The sequence below is a fragment of the Pholcus phalangioides genome, unplaced genomic scaffold (assembly GCF_987345545.1).
Source record: "Pholcus phalangioides strain wild (caught in Gottingen) unplaced genomic scaffold, Ppha-v1.0 ptg000001l_1, whole genome shotgun sequence".
Lineage (NCBI taxonomy): Eukaryota > Metazoa > Arthropoda > Arachnida > Araneae > Pholcidae > Pholcus > Pholcus phalangioides.
The window spans coordinates 2,803,890-2,827,818 of record NW_028301594.1 but is presented as its reverse complement, the minus strand read 5'-3'; the positions used below and the strand labels follow the sequence as shown (position 1 = coordinate 2,827,818).

Here is a 23,929-nt window from a genome sequence, read left to right as displayed (position 1 = left end):
GGTCCTGCTCAGAGGCACCTTATGAAATTCCTATGCAGTAACAGTTTGTTCCGATCTGCATAATTACTCTCAATAATTAAGTACAAATGCTAGATATGATCGAACATTTATAGGGATGTTTCCCTATGGCCTAATAATGTGACTGTGTGTAACTATGGCCTCACCCGTAGGTGATATGGGCCTAAGGGCCGAACGCCAGTAGCATATTAACAAACTTTACATTGATATGAGTAAGAAGGAAATTTAGACTCTCGTTATTGGCCGCTGTGAGTGACGAAGGAAGCGATTCGTCACCATCGTCGTTATTCCTGACGAAATTTAAGATGAAAATTAGAATCGGGGGGTTTTCTCCATTTTACTATCGTTCATTTTACTTTTCTCACGCGGTTGCGAGCACTTTTGATACATTCAAAAGTGAAACGATGAAATTTAAAACGAGGTAAGAATTAAAACACAATGCCTGCAACCACGCGAGAAAGTAAAAAGAAAAAGAAATCGATCATTCTACCTTTGCCAAGAATTCCTAGAAGGACGTATTTCTTTAATTCGTCACTCATTGCGACCAATAACGGAACGTTAACTTTCTTCCTCCCTCGTTTTTATCTAAAGTATGTCAATATGCGCAAACGTGAGCCCAAGACCAGTGCCGTCTTAACACATGGGCCTCAAGAGAAGAGGTGCCCCACAAAAATTAGATCTGGTTGAAATATTCTAGAATTAACCTGGTGGAGTCTCAGAAAAATCACTTGGCCCTGAGGCCCATGATGCTCTTAAGACGGCCCTGCCCAAGACAGCTCTGCGTGTGCCCTAGGAATGTAGAAGTTGAAAACCATCATGCTGTATAACAACGTATTTGACTTTCACGCAACGAAAAATTCCATCATACCTCAAACGGTGGCGAGTTAAGGATGACCAGGAAAAGACAGATTTCCACAGTGGGTTTTGAAGCATAAATCTTAATATTCATCAAATAAAATGTCAAATAAGCTCATACAGAAGGAAAAAAAAGTCTCATTTTAAATTCCTGTTAAGCAAAACAAATCGACAGGGTGATTCCAAATTTATGGGACAAACTTTAAAAGATGATATAAAACTCCTAAACGAGCATTTTTGGTCATAGAATGTGTGGTCGAATCACAACAGCAAAGGCGGTAGAGAGTGTTTTTGGAGAGTACACAACAGCACTTTACCAGAAGCAAATATAACATTTTTCTGACGGATTTGCTGCAATAAGCGCAATTAACCATTTGAGGGTGGAGGGTATTGTAATGTGTTAGGCCTTTTCATCGTGCAACCCGGGTAACGCAAATTCTACCACAATTCATTATACAGCTTGATCATTGTTCGGCGAAGCATAACCTTGATGGTCCTTACACCAAATAAAAAACAAACGCCTATCCAATCCGAAGGTGCATATGCACCCTCGAATGGTTGATACATATCGCAGCAAATCCGCCGGAAATATATAATATTTGTTTTTGGTGAAGTACTATTGTGTACTCTCCAAAAACACTCTCTACCGCCTTTGCTATTGCGATTCAGCCGCACATTCTATGACCAAAAATGCTCGTTTAGGAGTTCTATATCATCTTTTAAAGTTTGTCCCATAAATTTAGAATCACCCTGTATAGTCCAAGAGCCCATCTTCATTTACAATGATCACTTAGTCTAGATTACATTATTTCAATTCTTATTTTTTCTCATCAGATTGCCGAGTAGAAGACCAGTTGTATTCGACGGGGGACGTTGTTCCGAACTACGAATCTTGTAGCAACTGCTACTGCAATGACTCTTCGGTGCTGTGCCAAAAAATAGAATGCGCTCCGGAGTTGGCTGGTTGCACAGCAATTAAGCCAAAAGGACATTGTTGCCCGATCTCTTACAAATGCGGTAAGTTGATTGTCACATGATTGCGACTAAACATTATGGTAAAAGGTCAACCTACTGATTTACAAGTGGATGTATAGTCAATGAGACATAAAATTATATATAGTTGACATATTATGGGTTGTTATATATATATATATTATTTATAGTATTATAATGCCACATCGATTATAGTTAAGCACAGGGAAGGACAGCCCTTAGCAGACGCTTTTTCGTAAAGTTAATCATTGGGCCACAGCGTGACAAATGCGCTAAATCTTCGCAAACATTCCATAGTTGAGGCGCAGCCATCTATCGTGTAATTATTACAGTAAGACCTCGTTATAACGTCCATCATTTTCAACGTCACCCGACCTATGAAGTCCCTGCCAACAGGATTAGAAAATTTGGCATACTCGTCATCAAGTCACCCCACTTATGAAGTCATTTTTATTCGATCTACAAGAGTGATGTCACCAAAACGTGGGTCCCGATGTAGCCATATTCTGTCTCTCTCCCTAAAGAGCGGTGCGGCACAAGGATTTTCTAATTGCGAGGCGCACCTCTCAGGGGAGGCATCGAAATCTTACAGCATAGGTGTGAGAATAGAACTTTTGAAAATACTTAATAAGAAGATACTATTTTTAAATAAATAGATCATGGGGAGGCGGTTGAAGATTTTTGGTTGGAAACTCAAACGCTTCGATATCTGACAAGGATGACGTCACTCTCCGCTATCATACGAAGGTTTTAACAACTGGATGTTGCGAAGATATATTTTGGAAAGAGACAAAATTCAACAGTTGAATTTTCTCTCTTTCCAAAATATATCTTCGCAACATCCAGTTGTTAAAACCTTCGTGCTTCGATATCTCTCTGAGATGGGAAGCGGGGTGTGTCCGGTCTTAAAAGGTCAAAGGTTGGGAGCTCAGGGACGCCACTGCAGCAAAACGCTTCTAAATTCCTGGTATATCATAATTTTTAATTAATGATTATCTCAGACATGTCACTTTTATTACTGACATTTCAATTGAAAACATGAGATGTACAGTGAAAGTATACATATTATTGCATAGGTTTTTTCCAGCTGATGTTATGCAGTGTATCAAACGCTGTAAAGTACACTGCTCAAAACAATTAGGGGAGCACACGGTTTTAACAAAATTACGTAAAGATGTATACCGATAAGTAACATAAAATGAATCATCCATAATTTAAAGCCTAGCAGGAAACGGAAGAAGAAAACTTCATATGCAAATCAAAGTTCATGACGTCAGAAACCAGAAAAAGGAGATAAGGGCAGAAATCGGGATGTTGCAGAAACGTCTGTTTTACTGCCGTAACTGTGAAATTCGATTGCGCAGTATTTTTTTTTTTTTTGAGACAAGGTGACTTGAGGATGTCTCAACAACGTGATTTACAGGAATCCATGGCATTGCGTGTTATAGGCAGACTGGAATCCGGGCAAACACAACGCAGTGTCGCGGACGCTGTTGGAGTCGCCAGAAGTGTTGTTGCAAGGCTGTGGAATCGATTCGACAAGAAACAGGAAATGTTAGACGTCGACCAGGGCAAGGTCGGCCACGCGCCACTACAGCAACTGATGACCGGTATGTACGGTTAACAGCCCGTCGAAACAGAACAGAGAATGCTACGCAGCTGCAAAGACGGTTGCTCTTGGCAACAGGACGAAGGGTGTCCAGCCAAACAGTACGTAATCGGCTTCATGAGGGAGGGCTCTATGCACATAAGCATTCTGCATTCCGTTGACCCCACGCCACCGTGCGGCCCGAAGAAGATGGGCTGCTGAACATCGAGATTGGGAGCAACATGATTGGAGCCAAGTGCTGTTTACAGACGAGTCCCGATTCAGTCTGGAGTGTGACACCCGACGTGTTCTGGTATGGAGGGACAGGAGCACTCGAAATAACCCCGCATTCGTTCGTGAAAGGTCACAATACAGACGAGCTGGTTGGATGGTATGGGGTGGAATCAGATTAGGCGGACGTACGGACCTGCATATTATTCGGAATGGCACTTTGACGGCCCGAAGGTATGCAGACGAGATACTGCAACCTCATATCATCCCTTACGCTGGAGCCATTGGAGATTCCTTTGTTTTCCAGGATGATAATGCCCGACCGCATAAAGCTCGTCTGGTGGAGAACATGCTTGAAGCTGAAACAATACAACGTATGGAATAGCCAGCGTGCTCTCCTGACCTGAATGACGAGCATGTTTGGGACATGCTCGGACGACGCATTGCTGCGCGACCAAGGCCGCCTGTCACTGTCCGAGACTTGCAGATTGCACTTCTTGAGGAGTGGAACAGTATTCCCCAAAGTCTGATCGATAACCTCATCGCATCCATGGCAAACAGGTGTGCAGTAGTCTTAGCTGTTCGAGGAGACCACACGCCCTATTAAAACTCATGCATCATGTCTAAACAGTACTTTTTTTATCGTTTACATGTAACCAAATTGTTGCCCTAAATCATCTTTTCATGTTTTTTCCATATTTTCAAAGAATTAAAACTTAATTCCAAATTTTTTTACGTCTTTTTTCTGTATTGCGCATTGATAATGGTGTACTATCCATTGTATGTCAATACGTGGCTGTCTCGCACGGTTTTCTTCACTTTTTTGCTTGCTCCCCTACTTGTTTTGAGCAGTGTAGTTCATTGGTGATACAATAAAAATATCTATATCATTGGAATATTAAACGTTTGTTTCTGTCGTTTCAATTCACTCAGCAAAGATAATAAACATAAAATTATTAATTATAAAATTACCCATGTATTATCACGAAAAATATTATTCTTTTTCCGGCATATAGATGTTTCACCCGAATCTTTAAATGAAAGGCGCCCGGACATTGCTCCAGTGAAAGTCGGAGGTATCAAAGGCAGCCACAAGGAATCTGTAAAAGGTGGCATCAAAGGGTCTAAACCTCAAAGAATAAAGGGAAATTTCCCCTACGCTCTCTCAAGTATGGGAACCAAATGGGAGAATTCTGAAAGCGTTTCCCTAGGATCGATCAAATCTAAAATTCCTTCTTTTGAAGACTTAAAAGCGACTGTAAATAAATATCCCATTGCTCAAAGGAGATCTGATGATGAAGGCGGCGTTGTCGTGAACGAACAATCAGATGACGCTGCTGCATCTGGTCGAGAAGATGAGAGTGGAATCTCGATAAGAATAGGAGAGGTATTCGACGAAAGTCTCAAGAAGCGAGAAAAAAATGACACAGTCGATGACAACAAAACGACTCATTCACGCGAGAATCACAAGACCCTCAGCATCTTTGACAAGCTAGGAAATTCGAGCCCTGAACACTCATTCGATCAACATCAGGAAACGGCTCAAGATGACCAGAACGTGCAGACCACTCCTTTCATTCCAACAACTTACATGGGACTGACATCATCAACTAAAGGATCGGACATTTATACTTTATCACTACACGAACTGATGAAACATATAATGCAAAGTTCTTCGATAGATTCAACTGCCGTCACATCGCAGACGTCAGACGAAAATATTGCAGATGTTTTCGAACACAATACTCAGTTGAATTCGGAAAATGATGGTAGTGAAGGTGGTAAAACGTCGGTTACGAACGACGACAATCAAGAAACGCAAACCTATGTTGAAGAAAACTCAGCTTCAAATACGACTGAAGTTTCTACGGAAATTCCGAATATACTCAGAAACTTCGACTCGGTTGTGAATATTCCCGAAGATGTTGGAATTTCCCAGGAGAACAACGAAACACAAGTCACCACCCACAGTGTCGAGTACTCGACAGAAGAAACAACCAGCTCTTATGAATCAGACGGAGATGCAGGAAATTCGACAGAAACGATTCCCGATCCATCGAATTCAGTTCCCGATACATCAAGTTCAGTTCCCGATCCAGATCCTGACAATGCCGTGGAATCAGACCATGACTTAGGGACGACAAAAGTTCAATGGATAGAAACACCAGTGTTAGCAGATCCTTCTGAAGAAAATCTGCATAAAAAACCCGACGAGACTACTAGCACTATTACGCCTCTCGAGGACACGACGAATCAATCTCTTTGGAAACTCATGGCATCCACGCAGTCGGCAGAAAAAAATACAATGAAATCAACAGATTCGAATTCCCAAAATAGTTCAGCGAGGAATCATTTCACCACGACGGATGATAACGTAGGTTATGAAAAGATATCGACTCGAAAGTTTCCATCGGATTTATTACGTAATCGCGATGCAAGCAGAACCTCTACCATTGTGAGTACGATAACATCAACGAAAGAAAGCAAAAAGAAATATGAAGATACTGCAAAGACGGAGGAGGTTAACCACATAAAATCAAAAAATCCACTGGGTAGCTCTCGACCCACCGATGTCCACGACGAAACAACGGCTCCTCCCGATTTTGACATGACGAAAAGCATAGAAGCGAAGACGGATAACGATTATTATTACATGACGTACGAATACGAAGAGTCTGATCCTCCGGCCGAAGAAACAGATCACAACGAGGATGGCAGTGAACAAGAAATATCCACCGAAACGACAACGCCACTGGTGCCGACGACGGTAGAGTTCGATACAAAGCATCATCCTTCTGAAGTGAACAAAACTCGCACGATCGCGGTGAACATTGGTGCCCCTCTGACCGTATCGGGCAGCGATCGGTATGACGTTCCAGAGAAAATCAGAACTACGGAAAGCGATGGAGTAATTTCCCTCGTCGATCCAGAATTCATCCGAAACACGAACTCGTTGCGACACAGAAGAAAAGAGGCAAGGGTCGAGGACAGCCGTCTATTGAATCCTGCGGAGAGTGGCTTCAAAGTGATTCCTTTTGTCGTCGAAGACGCTGTCAGAGGACAGCAGGATGTCGCATCGAGCAGCAATCACAGCATCCTAGTACACCAGAGGCAGACTTACACTACTCCTGACGTAGTGACAGGTAAGCCACACGATTTTTAATAACATCCTCATATAATATATCCCATCGACTCAACTATCTCATATACATCAAGTAAAAAAAAAATGGTACGCAGCAATTTGAATGATACAGTAGTGGAAGAAATTATAGGGTGTAAGTGAAAAATAGCCATTAAAGAAAAGAGAACCGTCAGCTCCCGGAGCACCAGATTCCCCCTGCTCTCTCCTAGTTACGGCCTTGTCCGTGGGAACCCTGGCGCACGACAGGTTTATATTGGCACCAAAAAATGACTATAAAACTACTATTTTACCATTAAAACCATATAACAATAAATTTTGACTATAACACCCGCTACTTAAAAAGTATAGCAAATTTTTTGAATAATTTCTGAAGATATTATTGTCATCACGATCGCCATCCCAGAAAAAAAATTGGAAAAATTCTAACAGTTACTTTTTTTTCTAATCAACATTTTTCACACACAAGTGGCCCTACAATTTCTTCCACCACTGTAGTGGATGGCTTACACGTAAAATTTCGAGGCAATAGTAGTTTACAGTTTACGCCCATTTACAATGACATAATTTCACCTGACCTTTTTTATTCTGCATTTCAGATTTCTGTTTCATCAGTGGGCGTCTGTATGTAAACGGGGAGATGATCCGCAAGAATGATCCTTGTGAATTGTGCCGATGTTTTTACGGAAGGGAAATGTGCCAACTCCAGAGATGTCCTGAATTGCCTTCTCCTGACTGTGTACCGGAATACCTTCCTGGGTTCTGTTGCCCTCGATTAACTTGTGGTGAGTGTATGATGAGTCGAATCGGTAGATTATTAGCCAAGAAAACCAAAATATATTTAAAAAAAATTACCACGATGTACCATTCGGTTAATCACTATGCTATCTGCGATAGACACTCACAAAAATGTCTCTTATCAGAAGTTTCCTCTCACTAAATACTGTTCATTACTAAGCAAGGTATCGATCGGGGAAGTATAAAAATTTCCTTAATCATATTCTATTATATTACCATATGTCCCAAAATTGACGAGGCCCATTCGAAAAAATGAATTTAAAAAAAGAACAGGAAGCGTGGTGAACAGGTTTCTGTGAATTTCGTTCTGAGACTAAACAAGAAAGCGTAAACACTAATGTTAAATTCGACTTGAGGGTTCGTCCACTTCCACCTACTGTAATAACCGGATAAAGTAGACCCTCAACGAGAACGCCAGTCACGGAAATGAATACTAGGACTACAAGATCTTCGCCTCCAAGTTGCTGCAAATGGGGGATACTTTAAAAATATCGTATTACAGTTTTTTCCAGCTTGAAGTACCATATGTTGCAAAAAACTTTAACTCCATTTTGAAATTCTTTCTGGCTGAAAATTTACTGTTTTTTTTTCTAAAGCATAATGCAGCGAACGGTGCATTTCTATCTTTCTGTTCTTTTTTTTTTTATTCGTTTTTTAAATGGGCCCGTGAGTTTTGGGATTTCCCTGTATATGGGCATCTACCAGGAGGCACTATCGCAAACTATCATAAGGACGGAATTCTATTTCCTTGAAATATGAAATAATCTTCGTTCGAACTTCTTACACTTACCTACACTTTGCATAAATCTAAGTATTTGTATAAAAGTTTTAAACAATACGTCAGAACCATCTGAGTGTTTAAGGGTTGAGAAATCATACAAGAAAATAATTATGAAATTTCATTGAAATGCTAACAATAGACTATTTATCAGCAAATATTCTTCCTGGGTTTTGATCATGTATACTTACCTATTCATCAGACACAAATACGGTATCAAAGGCATATAATACTGTATATAGAAGTAGTTAGCAAAATAATTGACTCTAGTGATTTTTGTTTTTTCAGCAAAAGACCAAAAAACCCCAGATTCAGAGATTCTTGATGTGCCACTGGAAAAAAATCCAGTCATTATACCTCCAAATAAGAGCTCAGCATCAGGACATCAACGCGTACCAATAGAGACTCAGAATTTATCAGCATCGACATCACACGGCCTACCGTCTAAGCAGGATCAGCAGTATTTGCAGCACATTTCAGAGAAACGAGGTAACATGTGGGTCATCTAATCATGAATAAACATACTACATAATTTAAAAATGAAACGTCTCCTTAAAAAATCACCCATGGTACTTATGACAATTTGTATACATGTCTATTATTACTTTAAGCAAGGTAATACTATGGAGTTTTATTACACTGCCTAATTATTAAAATTTAAAACAATGACATAATGTGGAAAATAATATTGTGGTCATTCTTTCACAATAACTGCAGCAGAAAAAATATATGCATAATTGTACAATGTATATACACAACAATATATTGTACAATTTATGTATAACGCAACTTTTCAATGTACACTGGTGTAAGAAATTAAGAGAATTTGCAGACTTGGTCGATTATCTCTAGAACTACTGTACCGATTTTAATGAAATTTGATATGTACATACATTGATAAAATACAAAAAAATAACCATTCAATAATTGTAATACACTCATGATCATGCGTAACACTCGTTGGAGTCGGAAGGTATGAAACAGCGGTTGCAGAATAAACAAAAAAATGGGTTAATAGATTGGTTAATAGGGAGTATGGTCCCCTCTTACAGATATACAGGTCTCGCAGCGTGATTTCATATTTGAAATAAGGCAGTTTATCATTTCCTGTGGCAATTGGTCCCACTCGTTCAGCAACGCTATTTTCATTCCCTGGATGGTTCCCGAAGGGGGGTTGCGAGTTGCAATTGCCCTCCCCAGAGCGTCCCAGATATGCTCTATAGGGTTAAGGTCTGGAGATCTGGCTGGCCAATCCATCCGGCGAATATCCTCACTCTCTGGAAAATCGTCGAGCAGAAGAGCTCTATGTGGCCTCGCGTTATCGTCCATTAAAATGAACTCAGGGCCAACTGCACCCCTGAAAAGGCGAACATGGGGCTCCAAGACCTCATCCCTACACCTCACACCAGTCACAGTGCCTCTTTCAAAGACATGGAGAGGTGTGCGGCCATCCAACATGATGCCTGCCCAGACCATTAAACCTCCTCCGCCATAATGGTCGATTTCGCGGACATTGGAGGGTAGGTAGCGGGTCCCTGGTTCTCTCCATATGAACGTACGGCGAGAATCGGTGCTTAGGCTGAACCGGGACTCATCAGTGAAGAGAACGGTCGCCCATTGATCCATACTCCAATCTCTATGCTCTCTGCACCATGATAAACGGATTCTCCTGTCAGTAGAAGTGAGCGGGATGCAAACAGCGGGTCTTCTTACAAACAATCCTCTCTCATGAAGTTTTTTGGAAACAGTCACCCTTGATACACGGGTTCCTGTGGCTGCATACAAGTCACGAGAGAGCTGAGAAGCTGTAGCACCCCTGTTACGCCTCGCTATAATCGACAAATGGCGATCTTCTCTGGCCGTCGTGGCTCTTGGACGACCTTGCCCAGGCTTTCTCTCGATGTATCTGGTATCCTGGAACTGTTTCCATAAGTTACACACGACGCTGGGCGTTAAATTGAACTCTCTACAAATCTGGACTTGAGATTGGCCTGCTTCTAGCCTCCTCACAATTCGCCACCTCATTCCATCATCTAAACGTTGGTGGTTACTCATTTTTACTGTTACAATTTGAAATTAACCGATTGCTGCAAAATAACACCAAGAAATTCGCCGAGGTGTGCTAGCGAACGAAATGCGTCTTAACTTACACGCGCTTATAAAGCCTGTTTCTCTACTGGCTCCGCCTACACACACGTGTACGCAAACGTATTTGACGTATAAGATTTGCATTTTTGTCTAGAAGCAGTGGTTTTACATTCAGTTCAGTTCTTTTCATGAAATTCGATAAAATATGCAAATTCTTTTAATTTATTTCACCAGTGTATAAGAAACAGATAGCAAGTTGTCTAGTTCCAATTGCTTATACAGTATTTAATTGTTTGTATTCTTTTCTGCACCATCTAGAAAATGAAGTTAGACCTCAAATACAATTAGATTTGCCAGTACCAACAAAGACTTCGAATGCAGTTTCCAATAGGAATAGACAAGAAAGTGTAAACACTAATGTTAAATTTGGCTTGAGGGTTCGTCCACTTCCACCTACTGTAACAACCGGATCAAGCAGACCCTCAACGAGAACACCAGTCATGGAAATGAAGACTAGGACTACAAGGTCTACTCCTCCAATGAGAACAACTCCACCAATGCGAAGGACAACCACTACAACAACTACGAGAACAACAAGTTGGAACGATGACCAGCCTACAAGAAGAATCCCAATCGACACAAGACCATTAAGATCCACGACTAAAGCTCCAACAACAACTCAGACACCCTCACAACCACAATCGGAAGAAGGCAGCTTACTTGATTTAGGACCCATAGATCCATGGGGTCTTCTCCAAGTTTCTGGTAAGTAATCACGCATAGTATGAGTACCTGGGTTATGCAGATGGGGGTCATCCGCATGAAATTGGACAAAAAGTTATCAAAAATAAATGTCAGTCAAAAAATCCAAAAATATTCTGTGACATTTCTTTACTTGCTGATAAATAAAATATAGTCAGCAGGGAATTTTGTTAAAAACCAATGGTGGAAAAAAATTAATTTAAGTTTAACCCTATTAAGAGATAGGCAAATCCTACGTGGCATTTTGCCTGCTTCAGCACTTGATATTTATGATTTACACTCTCGCAACATGTTTCATGCATTCTAGTAGCTCATCTTGGACAAGCACTGATATTTTGAATAATTTTTCTGTCAGTTTCATTTTTGTTTCTCTTCTTTTTTTGTTTTTGTTTTTCTCCCTCTTTTTTTTGTCAATTTTATTGGGGAGAACAGCTTTCTAATTTGTCTGTTTTGATAGAATATTAGAATATGAGAGGCATTCTCAAAGCAAATTTTTTAGATGAAACGTTACTGCAGCTTGCTGTTGCAGTCAAGAAATCTGAATTTTTTTCAATTTTTATCCCTACCCCTAACTTATGATGGAACCTTTCTTATGGCTACCTAATGCCAGGAGAAAGACATTTTTTATATGTTTTGCAACTTATCAAAATCAAACACATTGAACACGAGCTTTTCAGATATAATAGAACTAAATCTGGTAAAGTGAAAAATAATTTTCAATTACATATTTCTCAAAAAAAAAAGTATCCAGGAGAAGGATATTTAACAAAAACACTCATTTCTTTTTTCCTGAATAAATCTAATTTGTGAATTAATTTCTAATTCCAATTGATTTGAAAGGAAGTTCAAGTGATGGCTACATTCTTCTTAACCTTTTCATCACAAAATTTTATTGCTTCAATTCTTGTAACACCAATTGCCACCTGTTTCCCAAATGTCACAAATGGGAAAAGAAAAAAGCTAGGGATGGCTCATTTGGCGATAAACTATTGATAGAAAATATTTAAAATTACTTTTAAAATTGGCCAAAATGCTGAGGACACAATTTAGGCCAATTTTGTGAGAATCACCCAGCTACGAGTATAATTTATAAAAAATTTCGATTAACTTCAAATTTATCTATAAGAAACTGAATATTATTTTCTAGCTTGTTCAAATCTACATTTGGTTTATCACTTTTACTTCAGCACCAAAAACTGCAAGGATTCAACATTTTCTTTATGATGTGATTTTCTTTATTTTTTATCATCACAATAGGACCCTAACATTTTTTTCTTCAATTTACCAAATTATTTCACCCTATATTCATATTACATTCATTTTGTTTCACTGACACAATTTAAGTAACAACGATTTCAGTTTTTCTCTAATCTTGTTAGCTTTAAGATGTGAAAGCCCTCTAACTAAATATTGATGGTAATAAAAACAAGGAAAAAGACAGAAAATGTGATAGAAGAACAAGTTAGGAATTTCTAATCATTCTTAATCATCTATAATTATATGTAAGTGTATTATATTATATTATATGTACTCATCACAAGTAAAAATATGGATTATCGTGGTGCTTCTGATAGATATATATTTCTAATTCACATACACACAAAGCGATTATATAACAATGTGTACGTTCCCAAAACAATGGGAAATATAAAGATATGGAATTATAATTTAATTTTTTCTAGGCACTTAATATGGAGATGAATGTAATTTGATATGCGTATCATAGTTTGGAAACTACTGGTGCAGTGCAATATCTCTTGAAGTATGAAATCAATGCAATACGCACTATTGTACCGGTTCCAATCTCCTTCATTCAAACAGATTTTCTGTAGATCACCTGACTCTCAATAAAGAAACGTTCTTCTATAAAAATATTAGCTATTATTTTTCAAATAAAAATAAAAGGAAATAATTAGAGGAGTAATTTGCAAAAAATAAGTTTCCTGAACAAAACATGACTAATTTCAAGTACTGCAGTCAGAACCAGGGGTGCAGTGGCTGCTCGAGCACCCACAGAATAAATTCAGAAATCGAAATCTCCAATATAAAGATCAAGTTGAGCAACCACAGGTGCACAGCACTTCAGATGCCTCTGAGGTTTCACAATGGTCAAATCAGAGAAAATTATGATGAATATGATTTATTTCTATGCATTAAATATTTCCATTTTAACTGCTTCCATTTCTGTGAAAATTCTCATAACAACCGAAAACTCTTTTCATTTCTAGGATGCAATATATATGGAAAGTTTTACAAGGTGAATGAAAGAGTGGAAATTCTCAGCAAACAATGCAAGAACTGCATATGTGCAGCTAATGGAGTTGAATGTAATGATATATGCTGATGGTTCACATTACTACTTTGTTATTTTGATTCACAGACTTTAGCAAAATTGTTAGAAATCGAAAACTTCACTATTTATGTACCGTCTCAACTGAGAATTTTCTTTTCTTTGCATTGTACAAATTTTTTGTGGGTTTGTTAGGAGGTGGGAAATGGTCCTTGACATTCATTATTCCAAATACAGAAATTGGGAAATTTCAAGAACATGATCAGGTGATTCACAGAGAGAGAGTGAGAAAAATGCAATGGAATATTTTTTTTTTTTTGTACTTTATTTTCAAGTGCTTCGTATTAAATTGTTGTTTTTGACATTATACAGCTGAACTGTATTATTGTGTGTGTTACATGTTACAGTATTCAAGTTTTTGTAAATGTCTGATTGATGTCGATATCCATGCATGCAGGCATGCTCTTTTTTGGTGAGAAAAAAAATTTATTGAATAAAAAAGACTTTTTACATCATCTTGTACCTATGGTGATTGTGACTTTCATTCAAGTAGGAAAAGTTGACAGCAACATTATGTTTTTTGATGTGGAGATTAAAACCTTTCTACAGTGTGTTAATGTGATTCACATATAAAAATTTTAAAACTTTCAACTTTCTGTAAAAAATGTGTTATGGAGGGGGGGGGGGGGAGACAATAATTTTGCAAACAACATTTGCAATCATCTCTGAAGATTTTTTATAGCATCATTGTTAACACAAATTTTAAAGGCACAGGTTTCTTTAAAAAATATATACATTACTTTTTAATTTTGACAAATACGAAGATAAAAACACTATACAGCGTACTAATGAAAGTCCCCTGGTCGCATTTTACTGGTGAATCATTGATCCTAGAGGCTTACTGCCAGTTAGAAAAAGTAGTTAAATAACATGTAGACTTCAGATACATCATTGCAAGGGGTTGTACAGTTATATAAAATTAAAAAAAATTTATAGGGACACCTTTTCCTAAAAAACCCAATTAGAAAGTTGCTGTCCTGTCTCTCCTGAGGACAACAAAAAAAAATTCACATTTCCAAGTGCAATATTCACTGAGATATTTGGATTCAAAAATTGAAGAAAAGTTGAGGGGGGGGGGGAACCAGTATAAACTGATGGACAAACTCACTGATGCAGTTTTTTTCCAACTTTTCGCCGATTTAGGAATTAAAATATATCAGGAAATATTGCACTTAGAGAGACATGGAATGTTTTTTTTCTTCTTTTGTTGGACTCAGGAGAGACAATATTCTAATTGGTTTTTTTAGGTCAAGGTGCCCCTATAAAAAGTATAAATAATTCATATTGCAATGAGTTGTGTAGTTTTCTTTTTAAATAACTACACAACCACTTGCAATATAAATGACTTATCTCAAATCTACATGTAATTTGGATGCTTTTTCTAAATGAAAAATGCCTCTAGGATCAATGGTTTGCCAGTAGAATGCGGCCAAGAGACTTTTCTTACCACCCTGCATACCATATTTACCTGACTACTATATAAGAAAACCTCACATATGATCATTCCTAAATATCCAACCAAATACGAAGCACATAGGAATTTTTTTACACTTGTATAAGGCAATCCTAGTTTTGGAGACATTAATTTGGGAACAAAATCTTGATAATAGCAGGGTAGATATGTTATGAACAAGATTTGTAGTTACCCAAGTTCTGACATTGATCATAATATACATATACAGTAGAACCTCAATTAACCTGGAAGAGTAGGTGTTGAGTTGTACAGTTGCTTAAAAAACTGTCCCTGAGTATATAAAAAAATAATAATCTGCTGATTAGAGAGAGGAAATGTATTTTGTCTGATGGTAGTTTTTACCTGTGCATATCCAGCTCTCTAATTCCCATGCTGCTTATTAAATCCTTAACATACAGGCTCATGGCAACAAATTTGGATGATCTGGATTTGACGTGTCTGCAATAAAATTGGTAACCTTGTTCGAACATTTTAGAGAAATGATGAAGGGGTGAAAGAAAATAAATACAGTAAAACCTTTCTTTAATGGAATTGCAAGGGACCGAGATTTATTACCGTTGAACACAGGTTTCTGCTTAATAAACATTTAGATGATATATGTTAAATTATGTAACAATCTTGTGTGTGATTGAAATAAAATAAATGTAATTAATTTAAAAATAGATTAAAATAAATAATTAGTCTATAATTACTGAATACTGTATTTAGGTTCTGACAGCATCTGCATAAAATTCCGACTTACACTGTTCTTCTTCTAAATTAACGGCATTTATGTCCCTTTTAACTTTCTCAAAAATTTTTAATTAGGGTGCCAATATCTGTCGTGTCAGATTCAGTTTGTACATTATCGTCTATGTTATGAAATCCACAGCATCAAGGTCATAACCAGAAATTATGTGAGGGAAAGAACATTATGCCAACCAATATACTGTTTTCACTATAAAAGTTGATGATTTCGTAACAGTCTTGTTTGTTCTTGCCTAAAATTTGCCACCATCTAAATTTTTCTGGCAGGGCAGTTGCCCCCTTTGCCTCTCTCTTATTAATTCCGGCCGTGCTCAGCTGACCACTATATGATCTGCGATCATGGAATGCACACAGCTTGCATACAGTACAGTTTTGTAAGTCTTGCATATCATTTTGAAAATTTAACCCTTACACTCATGTCTCCCATGGAAAAGCCTGCTTTTCCGAAAAATTTTGTTACAATTTCAGTAAGCAACTGCTTTACTACATATGACATCAAAACCCCAGCATCAAGCACAGAAACAGATTTTTGCTGATCTAAGGGTGGATGATGTAGAACTCGCATTTGCAAGCATAGATTGCGTAAAAAATTTTGGTGGAGCATTTTAATATTTTCTGTGATCCTTCAGTCTATTGGTCGCAGAACACTCAGTGTTTGTGTGAAATTTTCCGTTAAAGGGTACAATTTTTCTTCCCGTTTCCGCGTGAGACTGGTTCCCTTTAATCCAGGTTTTTTTAATGTGTATTTTCATTGAAAAATTATGAGACTATGATTTTTTTCCATTGCAGACAGGTTTTCACTTAATACAAGTTCCATTCAAGACAGGTTTTACTGTAAATGGAAGAGGAAAGTAGATAAGAGAGAGATTACAGACATTTCTCTTTCACCCTCACCCCCCCCCCCCCCCAACATACTCTTTTTTTGCTCTTAATGACACATTATATGTGGAAAAAAATCATTAACAGGAATATAGAAAGTACGGGGGAGAGGAAACAATTTGTTCATAGGGTTACAATATAGCTTTGTGATGATGAGAAGAGAGGAAAGAAAACACAGAGAATCCGAGTGAATTTCTTCCATTGGCGTTTGGATGAAATATCTTGTCCGTGATTGTAAAAGAGTTAAATTTGTCATGCCAAAACCTGGCTTGCTTGTATACCATAGCTAACCTGTTACCATATAGTTTTTATTGAAGATTATCTCCTTCTCCTACTAAATGTTACCAGAGATAGCAACACTTAGAATGTGTTTTATTGCTGTCTGAACCAAACAAAAACTATTTTATCAAGAATGTTAAATCAGACTCTTTTTTTCTTTTTAAATATGAATTTTCTTTTTTAAATTCTTTTAATATCTTAGAATATCTATTATATTGTCCATCTTTACATAAATCTTTTTAATTTTTGCTTGCTGTCATTCCCATTCCCAAAGTGTCATTTTTCTCCAGAGTGAGATTCTTTTGATTGATCAGAAATTTTTGGGTTTCTTAATTGGTGATATTAATTTTTCCAATGACACTACAACTTTCTTCCATTTGTCAATGGAACCCCCCATGTTGTAACAATGAAACAGGGTATGGGACCAGCTGATTTTCGACTTTCTACAAGCCTCTGTTAATGAAGGTTCTACTATATAGATATGTATATGTACATTTTTTTTTCATATCACATGTATAGAGTTTTGGAAATATTCATAAATTTCCCGAGAAACTCTCAACATCTCATTTTCCGGAAAGTCAAATTTACCCTCACATTTGGCGATGTCTTTCTTTTTGGGAGACTATGATACCAAAACTTGTTTGTTGGGAAATTCATGACTAATAGGCTACCATGCTCCAGAACTATTTTGACTGGATCTATCTTCTGAGTAGCTTTAGGACCTCTCGAGTCCTTATGCCTGAAAATGAAATCTCGAGGTTGACCAAATGATAAAGACACGATCTGTGAGGTTTCGACTAAATCTTTTTCATCATCTTTATGTTCTCCCATGTAATCATCTCCATCTTTATACCTTTAGATGAGAGAAAAACCATAAATCAATGGAAACTCATAGCATTAAAATTAGACAAAATTAATTTAATAGCATATAAAATTTCTTATGATGGTTTCAAAGTTTCTACTAATAATCATTCATAATAACCCCAGTATTCATGAATAGCTCTGCTTTGCCCATTCATTCAACACTATTATTTATATTATGTAAACTTTATGCAGTGTTTAAATAAATTCAACATCATTGTCTTCCATCATAATTCCTTCAAAAGAAGTGAATGGTTTCGCGATAGAAGGATTGCTCAAAAGTATCCTACCATAATTTTTCATGCGTAAAGCAATGAAACTAGGGAGATGTAGTTTGGTGCCCATATGTAGGCAATTCTAGAGCACATGCTTGAACTTTTTACTGCCTTCAGAAAATGCTGGTCGCCAGCAGATGGCCAATGAATGAGGAAGTGTAAGTGAATGCTGTTGCATTTTGGTTTTTGACAAAATGGCAAGAAAAACTTGAATGCTGCTACATTAATTTTTGTCTGAAGCTTGGTAATTCCCGAGTGGAAACAATCCCCAAGATTCAAAAGACCTTCAGAAATGAAGAAATAAGCACCACACACGTAAAGGAGCGCCACAACTTCTTCAAAGATTACCTCACATCAATGAAGAGTGAGTTCTGATATTCCCTCAATATCCACGCGGAAATGTTCTTGTTATTCACCAAGTGAGGACCCTGGTGATGCAGGATCTTAAAATCACGATCAGAGAACTTGCAGACGAGACAAGCATTAGCATTGGATCTGTTCATTCTATTTTGACTAACGATTTGGTCTTCAGGAGATGCAATGTCAGAGTCATACTAACTGTCTTCTATGACTCCATTGCCGTGATGCATCACAAGTATGCACCGCATGGGACAACTATCACCAAGGAGTACTACCAAGATTTTCTGTGTTGTGATTGGCAGCTGCATCACGATTAATGCAGTAGTACGTTCAAGTTTTTCTTGCCATTTTGTCAAAAACAAAAATGTCACTGCGCTTACTTACACTTCCTCATTCACTGGCAGTATGCCAACTTCTTCTTCTTCTTCTTCAAGCCGAGCACAACTCAGGTCTATCGCCATGGGCAATTTACTACCTAGTGAGTTGCGCCGGAAGTGTAAGTATGTGTACCTAACAGTCTAAGTGCGTATCTAGTGTGTTGTGTATGATTTTTAGTGCTGCCATCTATATCTCAGAAGTGAAGTGTAATGACTGAATATTTGTACTGTTTGTAGGACTGTTGCCCTCTGTGGCGAGACTTTTTAACGGGGAGATCAGCTCGCATTTGCGCCTTGAAGTTGGAAACCACAGAAAACCAACTTCAGCCGACCACCACTGTGGTGGCGGTGGGGCTCGAACCCGGGCCCCACCTTTTTTTCCTGTCTACATAAGCTGCATGCAGGAAAAAATTCAAGAATGCATACCAGGATTGCCAACATATGCGCACCACAAACCATGCTCCATTGGCTCATGCAGGAAAAATTCTGGTCGGATACTTTTTCGAACAAACCACATGTATAGACTAATACTGAAGTGGTAGTCTCGGTAAACATGGAAACTCAACATTCATTGAATGAAAATTTATTACTTGAATGTGAGCTGTACAGTTGTCAACAGCTAGAAGAATACTTCTTCTTGATTTTTGCAAAATGCAGGTCTAATTCTTTCAACCATCCTTTGACACGAGCAATTGTTCCAGGCATTAGAAGCCTGTTCGTCAGGTTAGCACAAGTGGTCACACATTAACATAATTTAACGAATGTCGAGAATGTGAATTCAACTTTTTGATTTTATGAAATACTCATTGGATTTGATTTAAAAAAGGAAGTGTCTAAAAACATTTTCTGATAGAGGAAAAATGAGTTTGTAAAACAAAGATTGAATAAATTGATTGATTGATAAAAAGGTTCGTAAAATGGAGTACACATTTTAACATTATGTCTATGTCATACTGTTCTAGACCAGAGAACAAATATTTAAAAATATGTCTGTTTATAACATAGAGTGATAATTGTGCATTCAATTTTTGGAGGGAAAAGCCTGCATTATACAAATACAATACAAATACAATGCCACAACAGGCAAAATGCCCAATGAGGTGGCTGAGAGTCATTCAGTTATGGTGGCTCAGTTATTCGAGGTGGCATTCAGTTAAATGTGTCATCAACAAAAATTTATGCAAAAATTTCATTTAAAAAAATGAACATTTTTCTAGAAATGTCATAAATACAGAAACTCAAGCAACATTATTTTCCATAACAGCAACAAAATAAACCCACCTCACAAATCAAATCCATCTACACTTTAATTATACATACAATACTTAAATCTATAAAACTAAATTTATCTAGAGAAGTCATAATGTGAATTTCACCTGTTGACTAAGACGAAATTGAATTTTTCATCAACTAATTTCTCAACTACAGATTTCAAATCCAACATCAGTTCAGTCCAAGGTAATGCTGGAATGGAGTTTCCAGAGAACCGATATGATAAACCAGGATCTCCATAAGAAACCTGAAAAATAGGAAGAGAAAATTGATGTACAAGTAAAATACCAATGTAATAAGGGTTTTCATGAATGCATAGTCAAAAATATTGGATTTAACCTATTATTGCATTTATCAAAACTAAAAATACCATATATTCATAGCAAAAAGTGGCTAGACATTCTAATGGGGAGATCGACTTGCATTCACGCCTCAAAGTTGTGAACCACAGAAAACCAACTTCAGCTAACCACCACCACCACCATGCTGCCGGTAAGGTTCAAACCTAGGTCATCATGACCACTATCAGGGTAACTAATAAATGACTCTCTGTGCAGCGCCAGTAGGGCTATTCGCCACAGTTTTAGTCGAGTGGACTCGCATTGTGAGGACACAGGTTCGAAGCCCACCGCTGCCAAAGCGGTGATCGGCTGAAGTTGGTTTTCTATGGTTCCCAACTTAGTGTGAATGGGAGCTGATCTCCCTGTTAAAAAGTCTCCTCACAGAGAGCAAAAGTCCTACAATGGTACAAATATTCAATCATTACAGTTAGTACTTTCAATCATTACAGTTAGTACTTTCAATCATTACAGTTAGTACTTTCAATCATTACCTACAGTTAGTACTTTCAATCATTACCTACAGTTAGTACTTTCAATCATTACCTACAGTTAGTACTTTCAATCATTACCTACAGTTAGTACTTTCAATCATTACCTACAGTTAGTACTTTCAATCATTACCTACAGTTAGTACTTTCAATCATTACCTACAGTTAGTACTTTCAATCATTACCTACAGTTAGTACTTTCAATCATTACCTACAGTTAGTACTTTCAATCATTACCTACAGTTAGTACTTTCAATCATAACACACAATCACTCACTTCACTTCTGAAATACAGATGACAGCCCAGAAAAATCAGACACAACACTATATATGCACTCAGACTGTTAGGTGCACACACACACAGACTTCTGGCAAAAGTGTAAATAAACTCACAATTAACTCAGTTTCTCTGCTTTTGTGTTTCTCACCCTCAGGGGGAGTCTCTGTCGCTTAGAGGTTAGAGGAGGGTCTGTATCGATTTTGGCAACCCCTTCCAATCATTTTTAACGGAAAAAGATTTAGACTCAACACCTTTCTTGATAAACTGCGTCTCCCGAGAACAGACACCCCCCCCCCCTTCCTTTCAATTAGAAACATTCAATTGTGCAATCAAGTGCTCCTAAAATTTTAGGATTTTGTACTGTGTGGTTGAAACTGGGGCAAAATGATATACTTACAAACAATGTAGGATTGTACATTTAAAGGGAGGTGTAGGATTATATATTTAAAAACAATGATCAGATCATTTTTGTGGTGCCCCTATTCTCCTGATGCCCTTATTTTACTAAATAGTTAATCCAGCTCTGCCCACCAACTAATAACGAATGTGCCCAAGTGACATGGTGGTAAGATACTCGTCTACCACCGTGAAGGTTGCTGTCACGGTCCCAGGTTCAGACCCGAGAGAAGATATAGATCAGGTATTTTCCCTGACATATTTTCAACGATAGACAGCGCCTTCATTTCCAACCCATCTCATTAATGGCAGTAAATTTCAATATAGCGATATGGCCAGAGGTGGTGCTTGGTGAAGTAGTAGTGTTATGATTGAAGTCATAACATACTTTATGTAAATTATATTATAGTTTTAGATGGCTATATTGTATATAAAGTTTAGGTGTTTTTCTTTTTTTTTTCTCAGCTGGTGAAGGGGAATTATCTCACGGATCGTGAGAACGGAAGTTTGTCCACATGGCCCCCTCAGATATTCTTTAGATGGACGAGGTCTACTTTCACTTTGAAGAGATCGGGTGGTCTAAGGTCCTGGAAACTTTCCGTGACAGAGAGCTCATCAAACATGCTGGTTGGCTCAAAAAGTCCCGCTCCAGGAGCACTATTTTGTGAGTTTCGCTTCTCTCGGGACGACATATTCTTGATGAGTATGTCGAGGTGTTAAGATGTAACAAATTAATACATGAGCAGGACTTTGATTTCCGTGCTTGCGGTGAGTGTGAATTGTAATGAAGTAGTGAAAGGCATATCAAAAAGATGGGTACCGTTGTAATCTTTTGTTCTTTTATATATATTGTAATCATAAATATGTAACCAAGGAGTCAAGTAATTCTCTTTTTTTTTTCCACAACGCACATGTCCTATTCATGAAGTAAATGTAAAGCTTAAAATTCTAATCGACTCAATCCCTTTCTTGAAGTTTCTGTTTAATTCTTTGATATTTTAAGTAACGAGTATATATTAAAGTAGCTGATAACAAATGATGGGGGGGGGGGGGACTCACTTGTTTCCTAGGTATTGAATGCCATTTACCGAATACTTTGACTTTCAACAAATCGCCCGTAAAATACTCCACTTCATTTTCGAGTCTCTGAAGGATCTTGTCAGCGACGCTCTTCGAAAATACTTTCGAGTACGATAAGTCCAAGTTATCTTTTTTAATACTCTTCCACGACAGTGAAACGGGCGATACCTCCCACAGATTTACATTTTCTTGGATAACTTTCGAATCGCTGTTCGTGTAATCATTTAAATTACATTTCCGTTTAGAAATTACGGGAGAATCCTTAGTAACGTTTGCCTCCATTGCCAAGACGTAGGAGGAGAAAAACCGAGAATTAACTGTAAACACTGACGGTCCTAACTTTCGTTCACCTTTTTTTTTATTATTATTATACAGGACTTTATATTCTTAGGACTCTGTCCTGATGGTTGAATACAGTATCTCTAAGCTGACCATATTTTTTCGAGAGAAATACGGGATATTGGGATTCCAAATACGGTACATTGCCAATTATTGCCAAAAACGACGCCAAAACCAAAGTTGCCAAATATTGTTGTAATTATGGAAAAATCACAATGGCGGGAAATGATGCATTACTACAAATTGCAGTGGATTAAAATGTATTCCACGAAAAAAAAAAAAGTTCACCAAAGCAAATGTGGGAGATCAATGTTCCCATATATAGTTGTAATTATCTTAAAATAATTTATGAGTTGAAAAATAATTGCAATCTTTGACTTCAATAAAGAATAAAAATTCAAGTTGGCTTCGTGTGAAATACGGGAAAAACCGGGACACTTTTGCCAAAAAGTCGGGACGGCCAAAAAAACAGAAAATACCGGGACTGTCCAGGGAAATACGGGACGTATGGTCACTCTAAGTTGTTGTTGTTGTTTTTTATTTATTTTTTTTTTTTTGTTGGTTTTTTTTTTAAATGAAAAAGCCAAGCACTTCAGATCAATAGTCTATCTGGCCATGAAGTGGACTTGGTAAAAAGTGTCGTTCTCTCCACCGGGATTAAAACCCGGAACCTGTTTCATGCCGGACAAGCACACTGACCATTATACCACAGAGAGACAATCCTTTCTTTTCTTAAAATTAAGCAGAGTAGCATGACTTGCTAAATAGCGGCCTCGCTAAACGACAGTTAATGACCTACAGGTGGCAACAGCAGAGATGGATAAATTGATAATGATTTTTATTTGCTCAACCCAAGATACAAGAAATCAATAGGACATTTC

General features: G+C 37.7%; 2 protein-coding genes across 2 annotated transcripts in view; one reads left to right on the top strand and one right to left on the bottom strand.

The window, feature by feature from the left end:
- Positions 1–14,055, top strand: part of LOC149089684 (uncharacterized) — a 48,291-nt gene extending 34,236 nt beyond the window's left edge. Inside the window, exons 7-12 of the mRNA XM_089236734.1 lie at positions 1,708–1,890; positions 4,702–6,828; positions 7,424–7,609; positions 8,689–8,889; positions 10,807–11,253; positions 13,479–14,055. Coding sequence (XP_089092860.1) covers positions 1,708–1,890; positions 4,702–6,828; positions 7,424–7,609; positions 8,689–8,889; positions 10,807–11,253; positions 13,479–13,594 — 3,260 coding nt within the window. The 3' untranslated portion in view covers positions 13,595–14,055. The remainder of the gene's footprint in view (positions 1–1,707; positions 1,891–4,701; positions 6,829–7,423; positions 7,610–8,688; positions 8,890–10,806; positions 11,254–13,478) is intronic.
- A 3,106-nt stretch (positions 14,056–17,161) lies between these two features.
- Positions 17,162–23,028, bottom strand: LOC149089683 (DNA oxidative demethylase ALKBH2-like). Its single transcript, XM_089236803.1, has 3 exons — positions 22,689–23,028; positions 20,229–20,371; positions 17,162–17,832 (listed from the first exon to the last, which is right to left on the bottom strand). The coding sequence occupies exons 1-3, from the start codon at positions 22,989–22,991 to the stop codon at positions 17,535–17,537; spliced, it is 744 nt and encodes a 247-aa protein (XP_089092929.1). The 5' UTR covers positions 22,992–23,028; the 3' UTR covers positions 17,162–17,534.
- Positions 23,029–23,929: the final 901 nt, after the last annotated feature.